The 22,431-nt window shown below is 25.4% G+C and overlaps 3 protein-coding genes across 8 annotated transcripts in view; 2 read left to right on the top strand and 1 right to left on the bottom strand.

Annotated features, from left to right (window-relative positions):
• LOC102676589 overlaps positions 1 to 9,099 on the bottom strand; it is a 12,140-nt gene extending 3,041 nt beyond the window's left edge. Inside the window, exons 1-14 of one of the 3 annotated variants that reach the window (XM_006611921.2) lie at positions 8,131 to 9,099; positions 7,788 to 8,045; positions 7,287 to 7,540; positions 7,053 to 7,209; positions 6,682 to 6,984; positions 5,936 to 6,589; positions 5,572 to 5,844; positions 5,331 to 5,492; positions 5,131 to 5,255; positions 4,622 to 4,995; positions 4,192 to 4,547; positions 3,584 to 4,051; positions 3,351 to 3,496; positions 395 to 3,277 (exon numbers count right to left, since the gene is read on the bottom strand). In XM_006611921.2, the coding sequence (XP_006611984.1) occupies positions 395 to 3,277; positions 3,351 to 3,496; positions 3,584 to 4,051; positions 4,192 to 4,547; positions 4,622 to 4,995; positions 5,131 to 5,255; positions 5,331 to 5,492; positions 5,572 to 5,844; positions 5,936 to 6,589; positions 6,682 to 6,984; positions 7,053 to 7,209; positions 7,287 to 7,540; positions 7,788 to 8,045; positions 8,131 to 8,257 (6,540 nt within the window). In that variant the 5' untranslated portion in view covers positions 8,258 to 9,099. The remainder of the gene's footprint in view (positions 1 to 394; positions 3,278 to 3,350; positions 3,497 to 3,583; positions 4,052 to 4,191; positions 4,548 to 4,621; positions 4,996 to 5,130; positions 5,256 to 5,330; positions 5,493 to 5,571; positions 5,845 to 5,935; positions 6,590 to 6,681; positions 6,985 to 7,052; positions 7,210 to 7,286; positions 7,541 to 7,787; positions 8,046 to 8,130) is intronic. The other 2 variants (XM_006611923.2, XM_006611922.2) reach the window with 2 other exon arrangements.
• A 567-nt stretch (positions 9,100 to 9,666) lies between these two features.
• Positions 9,667 to 10,951, top strand: LOC102676457 (activator of basal transcription 1-like). Its single transcript, XM_006611920.1, has 3 exons — positions 9,667 to 9,993; positions 10,179 to 10,368; positions 10,465 to 10,951. The coding sequence occupies exons 1-3, from the start codon at positions 9,816 to 9,818 to the stop codon at positions 10,739 to 10,741; spliced, it is 645 nt and encodes a 214-aa protein (XP_006611983.1). The 5' UTR covers positions 9,667 to 9,815; the 3' UTR covers positions 10,742 to 10,951.
• A 6,848-nt stretch (positions 10,952 to 17,799) lies between these two features.
• The window catches only part of LOC102675900 (ion transport peptide-like), an 18,730-nt gene continuing 14,098 nt past the window's right edge, over positions 17,800 to 22,431 (top strand). For 2 of the 4 annotated variants that reach the window (XR_421190.2, XM_006611915.2), the window contains exon 1: positions 18,802 to 19,472. Coding sequence is in view for 1 of the 4 variants with exons in the window: in XM_006611915.2 (XP_006611978.1) it covers positions 19,413 to 19,472 (60 nt within the window). In the remaining 3 variants the exon portion in view is untranslated. Of the gene's footprint in view, positions 18,045 to 18,801; positions 19,473 to 22,431 lie in introns of those variants that run through there. The other 2 variants (XM_006611917.2, XM_006611919.2) reach the window with 2 other exon arrangements.

Genomic DNA, 22,431 nt, shown 5'->3' with positions numbered 1-22,431 from the left:
TACAATTCTATAAAAAATATATATATATAAAATTATATACACAATATATAATATATTTATATATATATGTATTATTATATATATATATAATATTTTTAGATATATATAAATTTGTATTAATAAGTAATTAATATTATAAGTAATAATATTAAATAATTATACTAATAAGTAAAAAAAAGAAAAGAAAATGAAAAAAAGAAAAAAATGTATATATATGTATCAAACATAAAAATAATTTCATTAAAATATTTTCGTAAAAAGTAACAAACTGAACAGCTCGAGGATAGGAAGAGGATACCACGAATAGATCGAAATCAATTTTATTTACAATAGGATAAAAGGAAAAACAATAACATTTGATTTCATAAAAAATAAATCTTGTTAAAATTCTCACCGGCAAAGTAGATGTTGATTCACCAAGAAATGATGAACTAATATTCTGTATTTGTTGTTTCTGCTCTTCGATTTGTCTATTTAGTTCTTCCATTTTTCGTTGAAGCTCGGTAGAATTTTTACTAGAAGAAATTATGTTATTATCAAGTGGAGTACTATCAATACCCATTGAACCAGATATTGAAGGTACTGTAGCTGTTGATGCTGATGTTGAAGAAGTTCGTATATCAAGATCAACTTCTTCGTCCATCTGACCAGGACTATACGGTTCATCACCGTCATCCTCAAGAGGTACTTTACCAGGTGAAGAAGTAAGATCGATCTTTGAAGATAATTCGGGAACTATTTTACATATTGTTGCAGTATCGAGTAACGTACTTCTCGACATTCCTATGTGTGCTCTATTTAAATTGTCAAGAGTTGTTTGTGTAACAGAATGTTGTTTTTCTTTTGCGGATTCTGTCGTATTGACACTTCCAATTGTTTTGTGATATATACTTGTTCCGGTTGCTGAAGGAGATGAAGATGCTGGAATCGTTGGTGTTACCGTAGAAGCAACAGAAGCTGCAATTATTGTTGTATTGGTACTATTAGGTTTATCTTTTGAAGCACTTACTAATGGTGGCGTATAGCTTCGATCGGTATCTTTTTTCGATAATTTTATTGGAACACTCGAAGTTATACCGGCAAGACGTTTTCTTTTATTACGAACGATGATTCCTAAAAGAAGATGCGGTCTATGTTCTTCAAAGCCAGGACCATTTAAAGGTAATAGAACCTGAGGTATTGTACTCTGACTTGAAAATGGCATTATATAAAAATCCTTTATATTCTTAGAAACATTTCCAACTACTCCAAGTCGACTTCTACTATTTAAATAACTATACAGAGTTATGTATGGAATTTTTTCTTCATCATTCGCTGCAGTAAGTCGAATTACTAGAATTTCTTTCGAGCCAGTCTTTTTCATTTTTGAAATATAATCCCACACAGTTTCATGACTTATTCTACCAACAACATCAACTGTATCTGGCAAGTCATCCATCAAATCTTTTGCATGACCACTGACTTCTTGCGCGGTAATAAAGAACTTTGCTACATCCACCATATTAACAAAACCTCTCCAAACTGTTTGCCATCCTCCTTTTGGAGTTTCATTTTCAATGATAGTTGATTCTTGTTCTCTTTCTCTATCAATTTCGTCATTTATATCCGGTGTTTTAATCGTAACTGTTGAAGATGGTTCTCTGTCCGATAGATCAGAATCATTTCCATCAATAGTGTTCGTCGTTGCTTCGTCCTCAATATGCCGCCAAAGCCGATCTTCAATTGATTTTTCAGATGATGTTCCTGTTAATCCTGATAATCCTGATTCTTCTTTTTTTTCTATGTCTCTCTTCCTTTCGTCATCCTTTTTATCAACATCTTTCAAATCACAATGAATGAAATTACTATTACGATTTCTTGAACTGTTTTCATTGCTTTTATGTCGTTCTTTTTCTTTTTCTCTCTCCCTATCTTTTTCCTTTTGTTTAGTCTTTTCTCTATTATTTCTTTCTGAACGAAGTTTCGATTTTTCTCGATCTCTAGTTCTGGACCGTTCACGATCTCTATCTCTATCCCGTTCTTTTTCTTTATCGCGATCTTTTTCTCGCTCACGTTTACTTTCTTTATCTCGAGATTTTCTTTCTCTACTCTTTTCTCTAATTTTGCGTTCTCTGTCATCTCTACTATGTTTATGTCTACTTCTACTGATACTTCTACCACGTCTATCGTTCATAGCCTTCGAACGATTACTCTCTTTTTCTCTTCCCTTTTCCTTTTCCTTATCTCTTTCCTTTTCTTTCTCTCTACCTTTATCTTTTTCCTTATCCTTTTTTCTCTTATCATCAAAGCTCCTTAATTTTTTCATATCTTCTTTAACTTTTAATTTTTCTTCATCATTTGATCTTTCTAGATCTTTTTCCGTATCATCCACAGTTGAAGTTATACTGTCAGCATTATTTAGTGCAGTTACAATATCTTGCACAGGAGTTTTTGGATCAACGTGGTCAATACTACCATCATTTTCAATTATTTGTTCACCTTTATGTGTTTTAACAACAATAGATTTAGCTTGAGCCATTAGATCTAATTCATTCTTTTTAATCATTTCTAACTGATGCTTTGTTTCTTTTTCCCGCCATTCGGCTAATTCTTGGCTTGCCATTTCATCAGGACTTAATCTTACAACTGCATCTGGCGTTAATGATCTATCAGCAATTTTTCTAAACAATGTCAAATTCTTTGTATCTTTTATATTAAATACGAGACTTCTGTATTTAGCTTTATATTTTGCTCCTGTATCTTTGAAATATTTATACAACTCTAGTTCAATGTTGTAAGCTAAATCTGCTATTTCTTCATCAGTAAGTTTTAAATCTTCAGTTTCTTTTATGCGGCTAGACAATAATTCTGTCAAAGTTTTTCGTATATTTAATCTTATAGGTTCGGTTTCAGGTTTTTTTGGCGGACTAGGCTTGATTTGTTGTTTTGATTGTAAAATTGCCTGTTTTGATTCCTGTTTCTTTACATTTGGTGTTTGTTTTGGTGATACAGCATTTGCTTGTTTAGATTGTGGTTGAGTAATCAATTTTGTCGTTGTAGTTTTCAATAACAAAGAGCTTTTATTTGATGCTGGTAATAACGTTTGTTTAATTTGTATTGATTTTGTACTTGTTGGTTGAATTTGTTGTTGTACTTGCGGCTGTTGTTGTCCACTGGAGATAACTGTAATTTTTTTACCTCCTGTAGTTAAAATCATTTGTTTAGATCCTTGTACTTTTGTATACGTCAGTTTTGGAAGATTCTGTCCTTTTCCAGGTGATAATAATGTAGACTTTCCCTTAAAATACATTTTATTAAACATTTAATAAAAAAAAAAGAGATAAAAAATAAAAAAAAATTTTTATATTTACTGTTTTAGCAGATATTTGCGTATTTTGAATAGTTGTAATCGTTTTTCCTATTTGTAAAGTACCAAGATTATTTGTTCCAACTACTTCAAATGTAGGATGTTCCTTTAACCATAAACGTAAATTTGATCTTGTTGGAGCATCTGAACCTTAAAAAATAATAATAATAACAAATAAAAATATATATTTTTTAAAATAAAGATCTAATTAAAATCTAAAAAACAGAATTAACTTACCAGTTAGTACTGTTCCAGATTTTCTCTCAAAAACAATAACTCGTGTATCAGATTTTGGCTTTGAGGCAGAATCGAAAGGTGATAATCTTGTTCCTTTCGGGCTGGTGGTTGATCCTGGTATTGGTTTATCTTTGGTCAATGTTTCTTGAGCATGTGCAAGTATACATGCATCAGAACAATAAATGCTGGAATTTCTTGCTTCTTTTTTACAAACAACACATTGCATACCACTAGAATATTGAACACCACCATAATCACAATTAGAATGTATCAAAGGTGATATTTCTTCACTAAATGAAGTCTGATTAACAGAAGTAAAACTTTTTGGATTATCAAATACACTATCAGATTGAATCCGTTGCTTTCCTGAAGCATTTTGAGTATTCAGTTTTGTTTTTATTTCTTCCTCCTTCTTTTTAGCACAATTTGGACAAACCCATTCTATTCCTTTTTCCTCCATTTGTTGTCCTAAGCAAAAAAAAAAAAAATCAAAAAAAGAAGAAATATAACATAACAAACATATATAACATATATAAATTTTATATATATTTTATATTTTTATATAATTTTATTTACACGAAAAAATATATTTATTTTTTTTTTCTTACCCATTGCTTTGCTAACATGTACGCACTTTCCGTGAAACCAATCTTCACATACATCGCAACAAATCATAAAACGATTATTATGCGGTCGCTTGCATATACACCAAAGTCTATCGGGATCATCTTCTGAATCCGAATTATCTTCTTCTTCTTCTTCCTCTTCTTCTTCATCTTCTTCCCCAATTTGTTTTGGATCTTTTTCTTCTAAATCTTCTTCCTCTTCATCTTCTTCTTCTTCAGCTTCTTCTTCTACGTCATCTTCTTCATCTCGAATTACATTTCGATTTTTTTCATCTTGATCTACATTTGTACGAATTTCATGTTTGACGGATTGCGAAATCCTTTGTTGCATATTGTAACTATTAATAAATATTGAAATATTATAATTTAAAAATTATAATAATTTTTTGTATTTAATTTTGTATTTACATACCCAAGTTTTTCTGTTCGTTTAACAGGTTCAAGAGATTTTTGAATAGGTTCTGTTTTAACTTGTAATCGTCTGCTCCTAGTAGCTGGTGCTTCAATAGGAGGTAATGTAATTACTCGACCACCACGAATAATTTGAATGGGTTCTTTATCATCTTTTGACTTTTTTCCTATTTCTTTAGATGTGTTTGTATTTGCACTAGTTGTTATTCCAGCTACTGTTGTGCTCGATATAGTTGATGTTACAATTATTGCCGTAGAAGCATCTAATGACTTAGCACCTTCTTGTGCTTCAGATGTAATCAAAGAAGGAATAAGCATACTATTTGACGTTAACGATTCAGGCACAACACTCCCTCCTTGTTCAACAAGTGTAGTCTATAAAATTAGAAAATTAAAAAAAAAAGTTAAAAATGGAAAGAAAATAAACATGATTTAAATTTTTAATTCTATGCTCTTTAAAATAATAAATAAATAATATATTAATATTAATAAAAATAAAAATTTTAATACATGTTCAGCTAAGTCGACTCCAAGTTCTTCTTGTAATAATAATGCTTCAGCTAGTAATTCTTCTTCATGTTTACTAGCTTCCATTTCTAATGTAGCTAGTAAATGTTCTTCACCTTCTATACCACCTAAAAATGAATTCAATATATATTTCAATAAGTATAAGAAATTCAATAATTTCCAATATCTTTAGAAGTAATTACTCGAATCCAAGTTTGGCTGTAACTCTTCCGAGACATTAGATTTTATACTTGATTTAGATTCCACTTCGTGATTTTGTACCAAACAATCACCATTTTCTCGTTTTTCTATAGCAATTGAAGTTTCAGAATTTATAACTCGATCGGAAGACGTAGAAACAGTACCTTTGATTATAAATTTTAAATGATAATTTCAATGTATACAAATTTTTTAAAGTATGCATAAATATGTATATATACAAACCGGCACGATTTGATGCTATAGACGATGTTGATGGTGAAGGTGTTGATGATAAATGTGTTACATGTGTAAGAGAATTTCCACTTCCAGAAGAAACAACAACTGTAGATGATGTCGTAGAAATCAATGATGTCACTGCATTTTCTTGAATTTTCGAATCATTATTCGAACCGACACGACGAATAATATCTGGAGTGGAAAACAATGCAGGACCTAGATTATCTACCATATATGCTGGCGATTTGCGATTTTCTTTTTTTGGATGTTTTTTCGTGCCTAAAAATAAATCGATATTTTTTATATATTTATAATATCATACATAAAGTAATTATGTATAATAAAATATTATAAAAAAAAAATTATTAACCATCAAAAATCTTATTCTCTGATGCTTTACCAGAATCTATTTCTGTTTTCATAACAATTTCTGAACCATCAAGTTTTCTTTTCTCTTTCTTCAGATCACAAGATTTTATTTTTGAAATAGTACCAGGCGATGTTATTTTTGCTGATTGCTGATGTTGCATATTTGATGTTTGATTCTGTATCATTGTAGATTGTTGTGCTGACGATATTTGCGGTATTGTTCCTTTCATTTGAGTAACTGATACATTTGATGTTATATTTTTAGCAGTGACAGGTATTTGAACTAATTTACCATCTTTGGTTGCAAAAAATTTCGTTCCAGTTTGATTCAAATATTTTCCTTTGGGAAGAATCATCTGTTTCTTTATGTCAATATTTTTAAGATCATTTGGCTTCATAAGCACTTGCTTTTGTACAAAAGTAACTTTTTGATTAGTTCTTCCTTGTCCAGGTTTTGTAAGAATCATATCACCTTTAATCATATTAGCATTAATCAAATTCGCTTTAACTTGATTCGTCGTTTGCAATGGTTTGTCAAAATTAACTGAAATATCTTCATTCATTATTGAAGATGATTCAACATGTTGCGATTCCTCTTTTTTCCGGGCAATAGTACTTTTAAGCTGTCTTTTACCCCTAATGAGACCAAATCCTCCTAGGAAAAGAAAAAATAAAATTGTTTTCAATTTATCATGAATACATTTTATATTAATAAAAATGAAAAAATAAATAAAAAAAAATAATTACTTCTTATACCTGACTTTTCATCTTTTTCAGGACTCTTCATAGCATTCACAGCTGCAGCCATTTCCATATCTAACCGACGAACTTGTTCCATATCCATTTGTTTATTAGGACCTCTTCTACGTGTAGCTATCATACTTCCTCCTCTAGTAGTAAGTCCTTTTCTACCACCTCTAGCTCTTACACCACCTCTTCTAGGACCTCTTGGACCAAAATCTGAATCATTATCAGATGGTGGTTCTGAATCTGATGATTCAGTTGATGACATTAACTCTTCATCATCCTCATCATTAGATTTTCCTTGATCTAATTGAAAAAGTATCATAATGTTAATTTTATATAAATTAATAAATTTAATGCTATAGTATGATTACTTTTTCCAATTCCTTGTTGCATTACACCTGTTAAATTTCTTGAAATTGGATGTCCAACAGATTTAGGCGTGCTTGTTACGTTGATTGATTTTGAATTATTAGAAAGAGAAGTAGATGTTGCAGGAAAATTTTTTCGTGGTCTACCAACTGGTTTACCCTGGAATAAATAATACAATGATGAATTCATTCAATTTTTATTGCTAAATTATAAAAATTTAGTCATATTAAACTTACAGTTTTTACAATAGCTTTTGATTTTATTGTGACTGTATTTTCAGTATCGCCAATAGGCGATGACATTTTGGATGTTCCAGGAGCAGGTGAATGTTGACGCCCATATTGTAAACCATCATCAGAAGTAGGTGAATCAATAACAGGTAATGGATCTCTTGGCTTTGGATCAGAAGGAGATAATCTACTTGTATAGCAATGATCTAATTTAACACTATATCTTATAGAGTTTTGTTGTTCTTCCACTGTTAACATATCTAAAAAACATGATCAAAAAATTATTCAATTAAAAATTAAATTATTTAAAAATTATTATCAATTATCAAATTAATTATTATTTAATTATTTGAATCAATTACATACATGATGAAATGAAAATAATTCAATTTGCATAATTTATAATTTTTATACCTAAGAGTTTCATAGCAGAGTTTTCAAGTGCAAAGAATTAAAATAAAATAAAATAAAATAAAATAAAATAAAATAAAATAAAACTAATAATACCAAGCATTGCTGTAACATTTTCTCCTAAAATTTGTTTTGCCTCTTCACTTTGCAAAGCTGTCTCTAATCGTTCCAATTGTTCTGGATCCATTTCCATGAAAGGGTCAACCAAACTATTTGTATCAGTAGATGTACCAGAATTTATTGCAGTAGATGTAAACATTGGAGGATCAACAGTTAATGTGATATCTCCATTTTCTGTATCTGTTTCTGCTTGTCCTATTCTAACAACACTAACATTTGCATTGGATTGATTCACTAAAAGATAATATAATAAATTATAAAATAAAATAATTAATATTTAAAACCAATAATCCCAAATGAGTTTATAATATAAACTTACTGATTAAACTCTGCAAAGTTTCTTGATCAACAGATATTGTACCATCATCATTAACAATGATAATCAATGTATCATCTTTCTTTTCTAATCCACTCTCTTGTGGTTCAATAATAAACGAGCTAGACATTTTTTTTAAATAATAGAAATGTTGCACTATTTGCTTTCAATGAAGTTATCTTGTCAAAAACAGCAATTGCGTCGCAATTGTCTCACAAATGAATCGTGTCCAGAAGAAAGAAAGATTATATATGCCCTTCAAAGGGAGAAGTAACATTCGAACAAGCATCGAGAATATCAGAAGGAATAAACAAGAATTCCGATTATCAGCCGCGTTCCTGGTTAGATGGAAATTAAATTTGGATGTGCAGTATAAGTCGGGTAACATCAAAATAAGTTGAATACAACAAATTTTTTAAGATATATATCAAAGAAATCACGAAAAATTAAGAAAAAGTAAAATAACAAATAATTAAAAATTGCGATACACAGTATCGTGTCGTTCACGTTTGTCACGTTATTATCTATTCTACGCTTTATGATACACAATTATAAAAATTTTAAAGATGATAAATATTACACGTTTTTTTAAAGAATATCAAATTAAATTGATATTAATTAATAATAAAGAAATTAAATACACAACATCTTTAATGTCACACTTTGAAAGAAACATAATGTTCATGGTCAAGTAAACAGTACCGCCAAGAAAAGGATAGTCGCCATTTTGTTTGAGTTAGCCAAGTAACGTTTCCCAAAAGTTTTCGGTCATCCGTCGTTGTTTCGTTGTTATTAAGTTATTTCACAATAAAGCTCTTTGTATGAGACTTTTTTTATGTAACTTTCGCAAAAATAACGTAACTAGCGAAAAAATGAGACTTTTTTCAACGATACATGATGTTACGAACGCACTTCTACCTTTCTGCACACACTGAGACGCTGCGCACTTCTCGTTGCGCAACAACGAGAAGAGTAAAGCAGTAGCGCTATAGCGCGTTAAAAACACCTTCTTGAATTATAACTGATAATATTTAATTTTTACGAATCTCAATTAAATATTTGTAATATCTTAAAATAGTTTCTATGTTATTAAATGTCTTTGAATAACATTTTTATTTAAATTTTCAATGAAATATGATATATTTAATTATATTTATTTATACCTTTTAATATTATATTTTTAAATGATATTATAAATAAATTTGAAGTTATGAAGTTATAAATTATATTATATATTTCTATAAATTTTTTTTACTTTTTTGATAAATCTTAATAAATTTTTTATATTGATTTTAATATAATTAGTATATATGTGAAAATAAATAACAAATTCGAAATAATATTTATTTCTAGATTTATTTCTACACATGAATTAAATAAATAATACAAAATAAATTTTTATATATTATTTTATATATTGTATAAAGTGGATTGAATATTATAATATAATATTTATAAATATGATAAAATGGAAAAATAAAATTTAAAAATAAAAGAAAAAAGTAAAATAAAATATAATAATAATAATCAATATTGTATATACATTTTAACATTTCGTGTCATACAGTTAAAGTTTTTCCGTAAGAGGGAGTATATAAGAAGAGTTTGTTCGATTAAAACTAAATAACTTTATTACAAATAAGAACGAAGATGGAAATGAATATATAGTTATATATAAAATATCGAAAATGGAAAATACTAAATGTACAAAAATTATAAAACTTGATGGATCGAAAATAAAAAAACGAAAACGAGGAATTGTATATTTATCTAACATACCTAAATATATGAATATTTCGAAAATTCGTGAATTATTTTCGATATATGGAGAAGTTGGAAGAATCTATCTTCAATTAGCAGAAAATGGTTAATTTTTATATGTGATATGTGAAATATATATAAAAAGTTTTATTCCACATAAACATAACCTCTATTTCATATTTTTTTAAAACATTTTTTTTAAAAGAATACATACATTCATTCATTTAATAATAATCGCGATATTTTTCATTGATTAATATTTAATATGTATAAGTATCTTTTTTATGCAGGATTGGAACAAGATGGTAAAACAAAAAAACGAAAAAAAATTCATACAAAGTTTTTTACTGAAGGATGGGTTGAATTTGAAAGTAAGAAAATAGCAAAATATATTGCATCTACATTGAATAATACACAAATCTCAACTAGAAAAAGAAGCAAATTTTATGATGTTATGTGGAATATAAAATATCTTCCAAGGTATAAATAAATAATAATTTATTTTTAAATTGTAATTACAGTTTACATTGCATAAAAAATGCATTTGTATTAATATATACATATCATTTTTATTAGATTTAAATGGATTCATTTGAGTGAACGTTTAGCATATGAACAAGCAGTACATAAACAAAGATTACAAACTGAAATTGCACAGGCAAAGCGAGAAGTAAACTTTTTCTCACACAATGTTGATAGAAGTAGAAAATTACATCAAGTGCAACAAAATAGAAATAGTTCTTTCATACCACCTGTAATAAAACAGAGAGACACAGATGCTGAAATTAGAAGCAGAAAAGAAATAGAATTAATAACAGATAGAACAGGTTTCTTAAAATCTTTATTTGAATGAGATATTTAACTATAATATATATTGAAAGATTTTTAAAAAAATATTCAAAAAAATTGTATTAATAAAAATTATGTATTTGTTTATATTATTCTTTATATTTAAACAAATTATCAAATTATTTGATTAATGAAATAATTTAATTGATTTGTAATGAATTTTTTTATCTTTTATATCTTCTGATATAAAATAAATCATATATATTGTATTTTACATATTTTGTTCTTTTTTTCTTTAAAATTTCTATTAATAAATAGAAATTATAAATATTAATTGTTTATTTTTTTTATATTCTAATATTTAGTTTTTAGAATATAAAATATATCATTAAAATATAAAAATCATGTATTAAATTTATTTTTACAAAAATAATTACATTAAAAAAAATAAATAAGTATAATAATATGCTTGTTATCAAACAATTTAAATTAAATAATAATTTTAAAAAATAGTTATAAAATATATTAAATTATTGTTATTCTATCAAATAAATAAAAAATTTAATGATATATTATAAAAAATAATTATAAATATATATAATATATATAAATATATAAATATAAATAAAAATATATTATAAAAAATAAATCATATTTTACTTTCTTTATCATTATCATATATCTGAGAAAAGAAAAGTACAAAAACTCGTTATATTTTTCTTATATCATTATTATTCAATTTTTTTAATTCAATTAATAAAATTCAAAAATACACATGTATGAAGAGTTTATAGAGAGTTATTTAATTATCTTTAATTTAAAAAAATCATCATATATAATATATTATCGCTATTATATTATATTGTAGTATATTATAATTTGGACATCAATGTTTTTAATATTCAATTACTCAATAATTAACAATAATTCATTTGATATTTCAAAGAAAATAAAATTCTATAGAAAGAATGTATTTATTTTTCTATAAAAAAAATTATATATATAACCATATATATAATATCATAGTTTATAATTATTCAATGTTTAATAAATAAAATATATATTTTTATAAATTTATACGTCAATTAATCAAATTTTTTTTAATTTAACTGATATTTATTCATCTAATTTGTTAATAATAGAAATACATTAGATTCAATTGAAAAGAGAATGAAAGACAAAGAAAAGAAAGGAAAAAGATAATGAAAAGATAGATAAAAATAGAAAAGAGTTCGAAAGGGATGATATTATAACATTTATTCGAGACCAACATCGATTCAGATCCTTAATAATCAATTGGTTCAATTTAGACCTAGTTATTTTTCCGTCAATGAAAGAAGGTCAGTGTTGCTGTCCCTTACAATGTTTGGCGCCATAATGTCGCCTTATATGCGATGTTTTTCCTATATTCTTAATTCTTATTTTCATTACCGTTAACCAACCGGAATAATCTCCAACGGTGTGGATACATCACAAAAAAGCCCCCATTCTTGATATAACCGAACGTATAACTGTTAATATGAACTGCACTAGTAATGACATCAATACCGTTTTGTTTTTCCATTTCACTTCATTAGCAACTTGTCTAATGAATTCAAATTTAATTAATAACGAATTTATTTGACTTTATTTTTTATTCTTGATTTTATTTTTATTTTTCATATTTTCATATTTTCGATAATATTAAATATTATAATAATGTGCTAAATAAAATACTAAGTTTTATATAATATGTTATACTAAATATATACACAAAATTCATTTAAATTTGAAAATAAAATAACTTTCAGATTTTATTTTTATAGATTTATCGATAAATTTGATAGTCTAAAATTAAATTTACTTAGATTAAATTTTTTTATAAAATTTTATGTAAAATTTCCATATCTATTTATGTATAATTTGATTCTTTTTTTTTTTGATATTTAGATAATTAGATTTTAAGTGGATTAATTTGATGATTTGCAAAGATAAAATCTTTAAATTGTTGAAAAAACAGAAGAACACAATTACATTTTAAAAAGAAATAAAAAAATATATATTTTAAAAAAGTAAAAGTTATATTATTATACCATTATATTACTATAATAATATCTAATATATATCACATATGAATTTTCATTCACTTTATTTATTAAAATATTAATATTTCATTTGAAGTCATAATTTATAATCCTAACATCCTTTTTTAGAAATTTTTTAAAGATCAATGGAGAAATCATTTCATTTTTCGTAAGATAAATTATATCATATCGAAATTTACATATGAAATAAAAAGAGAGAATAAAAAAATACTTATTTATAAATTTTAAAATAATTTTGTTATGTGAAAAGAAAAATTATATAAGGTATATGTTAAAATTCGTTTTAATTTTTAATTTTGATGATTTAGAATTTTTAAAAATAATATATTTATAAAATAATAATATAATAATATATTTACAAAATATAATTCATTTATTTTTTTTTACAGAATTAGCTTACTAATACTGCTTAACTATATAATAATGATTATTATATCATTAATTACTTGTATATTATATGTCATAATATTAACAAAATCTCTGATTTTGAATCTTAATAACAAATCTAAATAACACAAATTAAAATAAAAAATAATAAGACAAAAAAGTTATTTCATTTTGTGAATTTTCAAAATTTCTCTCATTTTTTTCTATCAATTAAACAATTTATATTTGATTATCAAAAAGACCAACAATAAAAAATTAAAATTGGTTTACAAATGTACATTTTTCAAAAAGATACTTTAATATTTTTTTCAAAAGTAAATATTTTTTAAATAATTAAGATCTTTCTTAACGAATAATTATCACAAATTCGAAATGATCATCGATTAATTTTTTCGATGTTCAAATATTCAAATTTTAAAACTATAAAGAAATCAATAAAATTGTAAAATTTATAAAATTTATAAAACATTATAAATGATATAAGACATTAACTATGAATAAGCATTCAATATGTTACAATTAATATTATAAAATAATTATAAAATAATTATATGAAAACATTGTATCTTTCATTTTTTCTATGTTGTCTTTTCAATATAAAAATACTTTTCTATATATAAAATTAGAATATAGAATTGATAATATCTTTTTTTTAATGTTTATTTTTCTTTTATAACTTTTTTTTTGCAAGACTAAAAAAAATAAAAATAAAATATAATGAAATAGTAAAAAGAATATTTAAAGGTATATTTAAAATATGAAAAAAAATCTTGTTGTTGTTTAATAATAATAAGATTATATTTAATAACAATAAGAAAATATAACAATAAGAAACAGAAATCATTTAATCATTTAATTAATTTAAAATCGATAAAATGATTAAATGATTAATTCTATAAGTAGATCAGATTAAAAAAGATTTTTTCATAATAGTTTTTTTTTTGTTTGCTATTATATTTAGTTATTTATATAAAGCATATGTTTGTCTATTACAGTGGTTAGATATTCTCTGCATCCTTGGCACCCACGGTTTTAGCGAAATTCAACGACACGTGTACTTAAGGCAATTTCTTCGTCATTCCACGTGTCGTCCTAAAATTATCGTTGATCAACTGTCTTTATTCTTTCACTGTTGCCTACAATATTTTTTGCTACCGTCGATTTTCGAAATATAATTCGAAACATTGCATCACGCATGTTCAATCTTAAAAACATAAATCGAAATAATAAAAATAATTTAAAGACAAAAAAAGGAAAAAAAGAAAATAAACTAAATGAAAATAGTGAAAAAATCGAAAAAAATGTTAGATAGATGATGAAAGATAATAAGAAGGAAGTAATGGAATGAAATAACGATAAAAAAAATGCAAAAGAAAGAGAGGAAAAAAAGAAGGGAAGCATGGAAAAAAAAAAAAGTTTCTCGATGAATAAGACATAAGGTACTTGTTATTTGCAAAGAAGAAGATTGCAGGCTCTATTTCTGCCTGTTCGCAATTAGGTGGGTAACTGATGGTGCCGAGGGAGTAACTTGAAGCTAAGAGACCGGGGGGCAGCGATAACGCAGCGATTCTCTGAGTAACTTGAAGGGGTGGTGAAGAAAGGGGTCCTCCCTCTGAAAGAGAAGGACGCGCGCACCGAACACCCGCCGAGAGGTGTATATTAGACGCAGAACATCGCGATACCCAGATCAGAAGAATTCCGTTCGTTGTGGTGTTGCTGTCATTCAACGAAGACCATATCAAGGTATGTCTTTCGAGATACCGATTACGAAAATACATTGTTGTAATTATTGTTATCTCGATCGACACTAAAGTTTCGGTTTTGGAGAAAATTTTATATTGTAACGTTGTCATTGTCTTTAAGGTCTAGATTCGTCCTCGGTATTCAGTGTCGAGTGTCGAGTGTCGTATGTCTAAGTGTCTCGAGTATCGCGTGACTAGGGAATGGAGGAAGGGAACCGAACGCAACAGGACAAGAAAGAATATAGTCCGAGTCGAATCGAATCGAGTTAAATCGAATCGAATCGAGTCGAGTTGAATAAATTTTACTTACATTGAATTAAAATAGTCAAATTAAATTGATTTAAAATTTTTTGTATTTTTTTTTCAATATTTATTGCTTTTATTCTAAATTAGAGTTAAAAAATAAATTTAAAAAAGAAAATTTTCAATGATTATCTTTTGTATAAAATTTATACTATTTTTGATGATTCTATAGATGTATATATTTAATATTCTTATGGATTTTAATGATTTAAATATATTTTAAAGAACAAAATTTTGAACAATTTTTTCTTATAGATATATATAATCGATTTTCAAAAATTTTCAAAATATTTATAAAAATGTTTGTTAGTACTATATTGAAGTAAGATATCCGTGGAAATCACTTAATATTTATGAATTAGGTATTCTTGCGATCTATAAAATGCGAAAATAAAAAATAAAATAATTCTTGGTTGAAATTACAATGATCGAAATGATAATGATAGATCAAGTGATTCATATTTTGGATATAATAAATAACGATGCACATGTTATCATAAATATATATATATATATAGGCAAAATTTAATATAATAGTAACATTATTTTTTGCAAATATTTCGAAAACTAAAACTGATTAATAATTATATATATAAGAAAAAATTGTTTGAAATCTTATCTCATCATATATATTTAAAAATCATCAAAATTCACGAGGGTATTATACATTAATAAATCGATTTTGTTCTTGAATTGTTAAAATGATGTTTCATTTCAATAAAGTTGTCAACGAATAAATAATCGTTTAAGAAACATAATTGATTATATAAACATAATAATTGAAACAAAATAAACATATATATACATCTGTTAGCTGTCTTATCAAATGTCATGTATTGAGAAAGGAATGATATTCTCTTGCTTTCTCTAATTGTTTGCTTTAATTTATATCAATTGCATCTGAACATGATCGAGAGGAATACATAAACATTATTAATGAAAGATATCAAAAAAGATATCAAAAAAAGATATCAAAAAGATGCATGCTTTTTAATGAATTATAAATGTTTAAATTGAATTTCAGCTTCTTATATTTTCTTATATATAATTATTCTTGTTATATCCTGAATTTATATAATTATTTATATTATTTATATAAATTGTTAACTATTCAACAAATATTATTCATTAATTCTCATAATGTTTTATCAATAACAAATATAAGTTAATATAAAGATTTTCTAATCAAATTTTCTAAGATAATTAAAATTATATTATGATAATATTAATAAAATCATAATAAATAGTGAAAATAGATTAAAAAAGGAAAATACAGAAAATAGTTAAAAAAAAAAGAAAAAAATTTCTTTTTAAATTCGCTGATGAATGATTATAAATATGGAAAAACATCTGTAAATATGTTAATATTTGTATTATTTATCTGATATTATTATTTATTTAATAAAAACGGATAGCGGTTTAGCAAACATTAAAAAATAAATTTATAATGTATATTTATATATGTTATTAAATTACTCTAACATTAATATCATCTTCGATAGTTAATGTAATCGAATGATATGGAATCATATAATTTCGAAAAGCATGGATTGCTGAAGAAAAATTAATTATAAAAAAAATGAAACAAAAACTAATCCAATTGCTAAAATAAAAAAAAATATATCTTATTTAAAAATAAATGATTTATTTATTTATATATTTGAAAATTATTCGCAAATTATTCAAAAATTTTGATTTATTAATTTATTAAACTAATAAAAAATTATCACTAACATTTTGATATTTGATTTAAAAATAAAGTATGTATAATTAAAATTGAAAATTGCATCTTAAATGCGAATACATAAAGAATACAAGTAGCTAACCAAGCGATCGAACAACCGGACAAACACCGATCCAGAAAGCTATTCTGAGAATTTGCTACGGAACTCGAAGGCGAGCTACTTTCCGTTTTCAGAGAAGTCGCCGAGTTATTTATAGCTCATAGTCCTATCGTGATCTGTTTGTCAGAAAACAACATTCAGTTTTTCTCCTCTTTCCCTAACCTTAATTTTTCATAGAATTTCTTGCTAATGAGTTTAAATATGATTAATAAGAACTGCTTAACAAAAAATAGCTATTTGATATATTAATTATTTATTCATTAGAATTTCAAAAATTAATAACCAACATAAGAAACTTGATAAGTGATGAATAAAGAAAGAAGAATAATAATCGTCCCAAATCTTTGACTTATTATTTTACGATTTCCATTATAAAATGATAAGATAATCATATACGATCGAGTATCATTATCTAGTCATACAAAAGTTTCGTTCTATCCATTCTATTTCGAAAGTTCATGTTTGATTATGTTTAGAAATAGAACGATGTATCGAGGCAGAATGATATTAAAGAATAAAATCGAAATGAAAAACTTAATGAATTTTATTTCCGGATCGCATGATAATTTCTATGAGTAAATGGAGTAAACCATTTCGTTATGACTCGATATGATTCGCGGTGACAGAACATGAGCACGCGCGTGCAGAAGCACAACTGAAAGACAGCGAAAGGGAGGAAAGGGGAAGAGAAGTGACAGAGTAGGCATCAACGGAGGGGGTTAGCAATGAACGGGTGAGCGTAAGAGGAACCTAGGCTGATCGTAGTTGTTTCGAGTGGCCGCTTGACTCGTACAGGAGGGTCTTTTAACCGTCCATTCGCGTTAAGTGCCAGTCGTACTTACAGAGGGGCTCAACTATAACAGAAAAGGATGGCAAAGCGTGTGCGTGCTTCACTGCCCTATACAACCAGTCCGATTCCGAGTCAGTATTCACTGTGATTGGTTACTCTATCATCGATACTTTACTCTTTGGTCTGAAGCTGACAAATTGGTGCCGCGTGTCGTTTCGTATGTTATTATATTTTTCCCCTCTCTTTTACAGTGTTCTATTTATGCAAGATTTCTTATTAACTTATTGTATTCATTTTAATATTTGTTTGTTTTCATCTAAATTATTATTTTTTTACTTTCAACGAGAAAACATATATTTGACATGTGATCTTGTATTTCTTTGTGCATATTTTGCCAAAGAAAAAAACAAAATCACTCTATCTTTGCCAAATTTTAAATATAAAGCTAATTTTTAAATATAATTTAAATATACAATTAAACGAAAAACAAAAAATAGAAAATTTTTATATGAAAAAAGAATATTTTGATGTTTTAAAAAGAAATTGAAACTTTTTTATCGAATTTGTAATAACTTAAAAGAAAAATAAAGGTAAGAAAAAAAAGACGGAAAAGAATCATGATGAAAAAGAGAAAACAAGAGGAAGAAAAGAAGGAATAAAATATAAAATAGAAAGAAGTGAAGATAGAAATAGTGTTAGTGGAGGTGACTATTCAGTGGTAGTGGCAATAGTGATGGTAATGGTGATGGTAGTACTGATGGAAGTGGAGGTGGAAATGGAGGTAGCGATGGAAAAGAAAGAGATGGTGGTAATAGTGATAATGGTGATAGAAATAAAAATGCGAGTGGTGACGATGGAAAGAAAAAAGAGAATAGAATTAAAAAAAGAATTAAAGAAAGAATTAAAAAAATTTTAAAAACTATATAATTGAAAATGAGAAAATAAAGACGCGCACATCGATGAAAAAGATATCAAATTAAATTGAAAGAGAAAATAATAGTAATACTAGAAACATACTTGATATTTAATCCTATATTATTTGATAAATGATTTAACAATTCGCTAATTATTATAAGCAGACAATTAGCTAACATTAAAGTTAAATGCATGAAAAAATTAATTGAAGCATATGTACTGACTGGTACGGATACAGACATTAAACCTATCATCCTCCTCATCATGGTTTGTTCTCAATCGTGATAAAGTTCAATAAAGTTCAACTGCACAACACTAAAACAATGATAAAATTATGAGAAATATATAAAATAAATAATAGAAAAAAAAATATTATCCAAAATTATTTAAGAGTGATAAAAAAAATGGAAATATAGTATTAAGAAAAAAAAAATAAATATAAGAAAATAAGTACAAAAATTTTATTAACGAAAAACAAAAAAAAATAAGGCAAGATTACGTATTGTTTATGTATACAATAACTTATCGTTTATTATTGTTCTTATTCAAGGAAAATTTTTACTAGTTGATAATATAGTTTTCTTGAATTTTCAACGAACTAGTAGAATTGATTTTGATTTAATTTAATGTTCGTCGAAAGAAATGAAGCTGCCGACGCATATAATCCACCATGGGGGACAACGACCGTCATCACGCTACGAGAAGCTATGTCAACTTAACGATTCACTATGTGAGTTTCGAAAATGAATGTTTGAAGAAACTACTTTATAAACAAGACTTACATAAAGTATCATTTGTGAAAAAGTATTTTTTCATAAAAAAATACATCATAAATAAATGGAATGCATGTAAAATTTAATAAAATATTCAGTTAAAAATAACATTGGATTTATAAAGAATTAAAATTTATAAAATATTTTATAAAAAATTAAAAAATTAAAATTTAAGATTATCTTATATAAATTAATATCATTTGGTATATTTCAAAAAAATTATTTCTAAAATCTTTTTCTATTTTATGAATTATTTTCTTCTATATTTCCTTTTATTTATTTCGTTCTTGTTTTCTTTTATATTTAATTTAAATATATTCTATATAAATACATATATTCTATTTTTCTAATCAAAATTTTAAAATATATTTTCAGAATTGTCTGAGTATTCATATTTAAAAAAAGTATGCTATACTATTAAATAATTACTTTAACAAATATTATAGAGAAAGTTAATTTAACAAATTTTTTTCATATTATATATACAATATTCAATATATATGGATATGTATATTTTATTTCAATCAATCTTAATTCTATTATACTCTTTTTAAATCTAAAATGGATCAATATTCTGCTCTATTATCAATGAAAATATCTATCCAGTGACATAATTTTATCATAAATTTGTCATTAATTCATGTTTATAAATGCATGTAAAAGTCAAATTTTCTTTTTCTCAATTTAAAATTACAAAAGATTTTAATAAGATTTTGTACATTTTTATTTTAATTTATCGATAATTTACTATATACAAATATTATATATCTATTTTTTAAAATTTGAATTTTTATATGCAATAAATACTTCTATATGTTCTAAAAAAATCATAAAAAATCTAGTTAAAAGTTATATCTTTATAAATTTATTAAAAATAATATCTTTTTTCATTATATAATCTAAATTTACTTATATCATTAAATTTTTAAACCTTTTTTTTTCTCAAAAAAATTAAAAATAGTATAATATTTGTACAGTAAGCTATTGATATATAATTTAATCGGGTGGATTGAATTTAACTTTTTCCTGTAATTTATTCTACTTTCCTATCTATACAAAAATATGTTTTTATCTTCGATAAAAAATTAATGATAATTTAATATAACTTTCATATTAATATTTTTTATATAAAATAACATTTGTTACATTTAACAAAGAAAGTGAAATGATGCAATGAGTTCACGTCGGTTGATGCAATTGTGACGTAAGTTTACGTGAACCATGACGAGACAATTTCTAAAGTAATTCTTTATCAATATGTAACAATGAATAGAATTTTTTGAAATAGAATTTGGAAAAAATCGGAATGACACAAAAATATGAACAATTATATAAATTTAGATAGAATATTATATTTTTTTTTATATCAATTTATCACATAGATACGTGTATAAAATGTTTATTATATTTAAATTTAAATTTAAAAGGAAAATTTTTTCATTTTTCTAATCATATTTATTATTTATTTCTATTATTGAATATTATTTATTAAAAAAAATATATATTTAAAAAATTACATAAATAGATTATAATACTGCTACTATATTAAATAATAGAAAACACTTTAAATAATATATCGAAAAATATTAATTAATAATAATGTAGCACGTAAAAAAAAGTATATATAAAAGAAAACAATAGAAATAATAATTATATAAGAAATAATAATAAAAATAGATATAATGGAAACTTAGATGGAACTGATATTTTGGTAGTGATAATAATGATGACGATGATGATGATGATGCTAATAGAAATGATACTAGTATTATAATGCTAATAATATTGTCAATATTGATCCTAGGTATAATAAGTTATGACAGTGTATAATAGTAATACTGATGATAACAATGACAATATTTTGATAATAATGATAATAGAAATATTAATGTTGATATTGACAATAATTATTAAAAAAGAAATAGTTTTATATAATCAAAAATACAATCATGTCAAAAACAATGAAAGTAAATTTTTTTAAATTAACAACAAAAATTTTTGAATATATATTTTTAAAATTAAGTATTTTATTAAGTATTTTCTAATTATTTTGCATATTTAAATAAATTATATAAAAGAATACGTAAAGTTAAAGAGGAAAATCAAATCAAATCAAAAAAAGAAGCATATATTCAAAAAAAGAAAAAGAAAGAAAGCGGATAAAAAATAAACACAATTCACAAATATTTTAGATGTATTATGAAAAAGAAAGAAATAAAAAATCAGATGATAAATAGATAAATATGTAAAATAGACAAGCTGACAAACATAATATATACATAAATAAATAAATGATGGAAAGAAAAAAGAGAGAAAAAAGATAAATTGTGTAGAGAGAGGAAGGGAGAGAGATGCGAAAAGGAAATCTCGCCCATGGTTTAAAGGCCAATCCGATCAGTTCTCTGGATTGTCACGTACGGCCTACCTGTACGCGGTGGATCGCGTCGGAGAACGGCTCTGTCCTTCGATATATCTCGCGTTGTTCGGCTCCGACGAACTCGACAGTGTTGGAGCCGTAAGGGGGTGGGTGGTCGAGGAGGCAGGCGGGCATTCTGCCGCGCGCGCGCCTTTCTCGAGATCGCGATACCACAGTTCCGCGGTGGTACTTGTCTCGCGTGTTTCCTTCCGCGACGTTTGAGGAATTGCCTCAAAGAAGGAAGTGTTTTATAATAGACAAAAATACAATATTAAAAAAAATAAGATTTTTTAATATAATAGTAATCGAAAGAATCGTTCATGTATACTATAAAGATATATGTAAAATATTTAGTGAAGTGATAATTATTATTGATATTTATAAAATTGATAAAAAAAAAAGAATCGGTTAAGATAGATCCTTTTTTTTTTTTTTTTGTAAAATTGGCGAATGAGTTTTTCATAATATTTTCCATAAAGAGTGATCAAAAGTGAGTTCGA

Source organism: Apis dorsata, unplaced genomic scaffold, assembly GCF_000469605.1.
Source record: "Apis dorsata unplaced genomic scaffold, Apis dorsata 1.3 scaffold_94, whole genome shotgun sequence".
NCBI classification, from domain to species: domain Eukaryota; kingdom Metazoa; phylum Arthropoda; class Insecta; order Hymenoptera; family Apidae; genus Apis; species Apis dorsata.
This window is presented reverse-complemented; position numbering and strand designations above follow the sequence as displayed.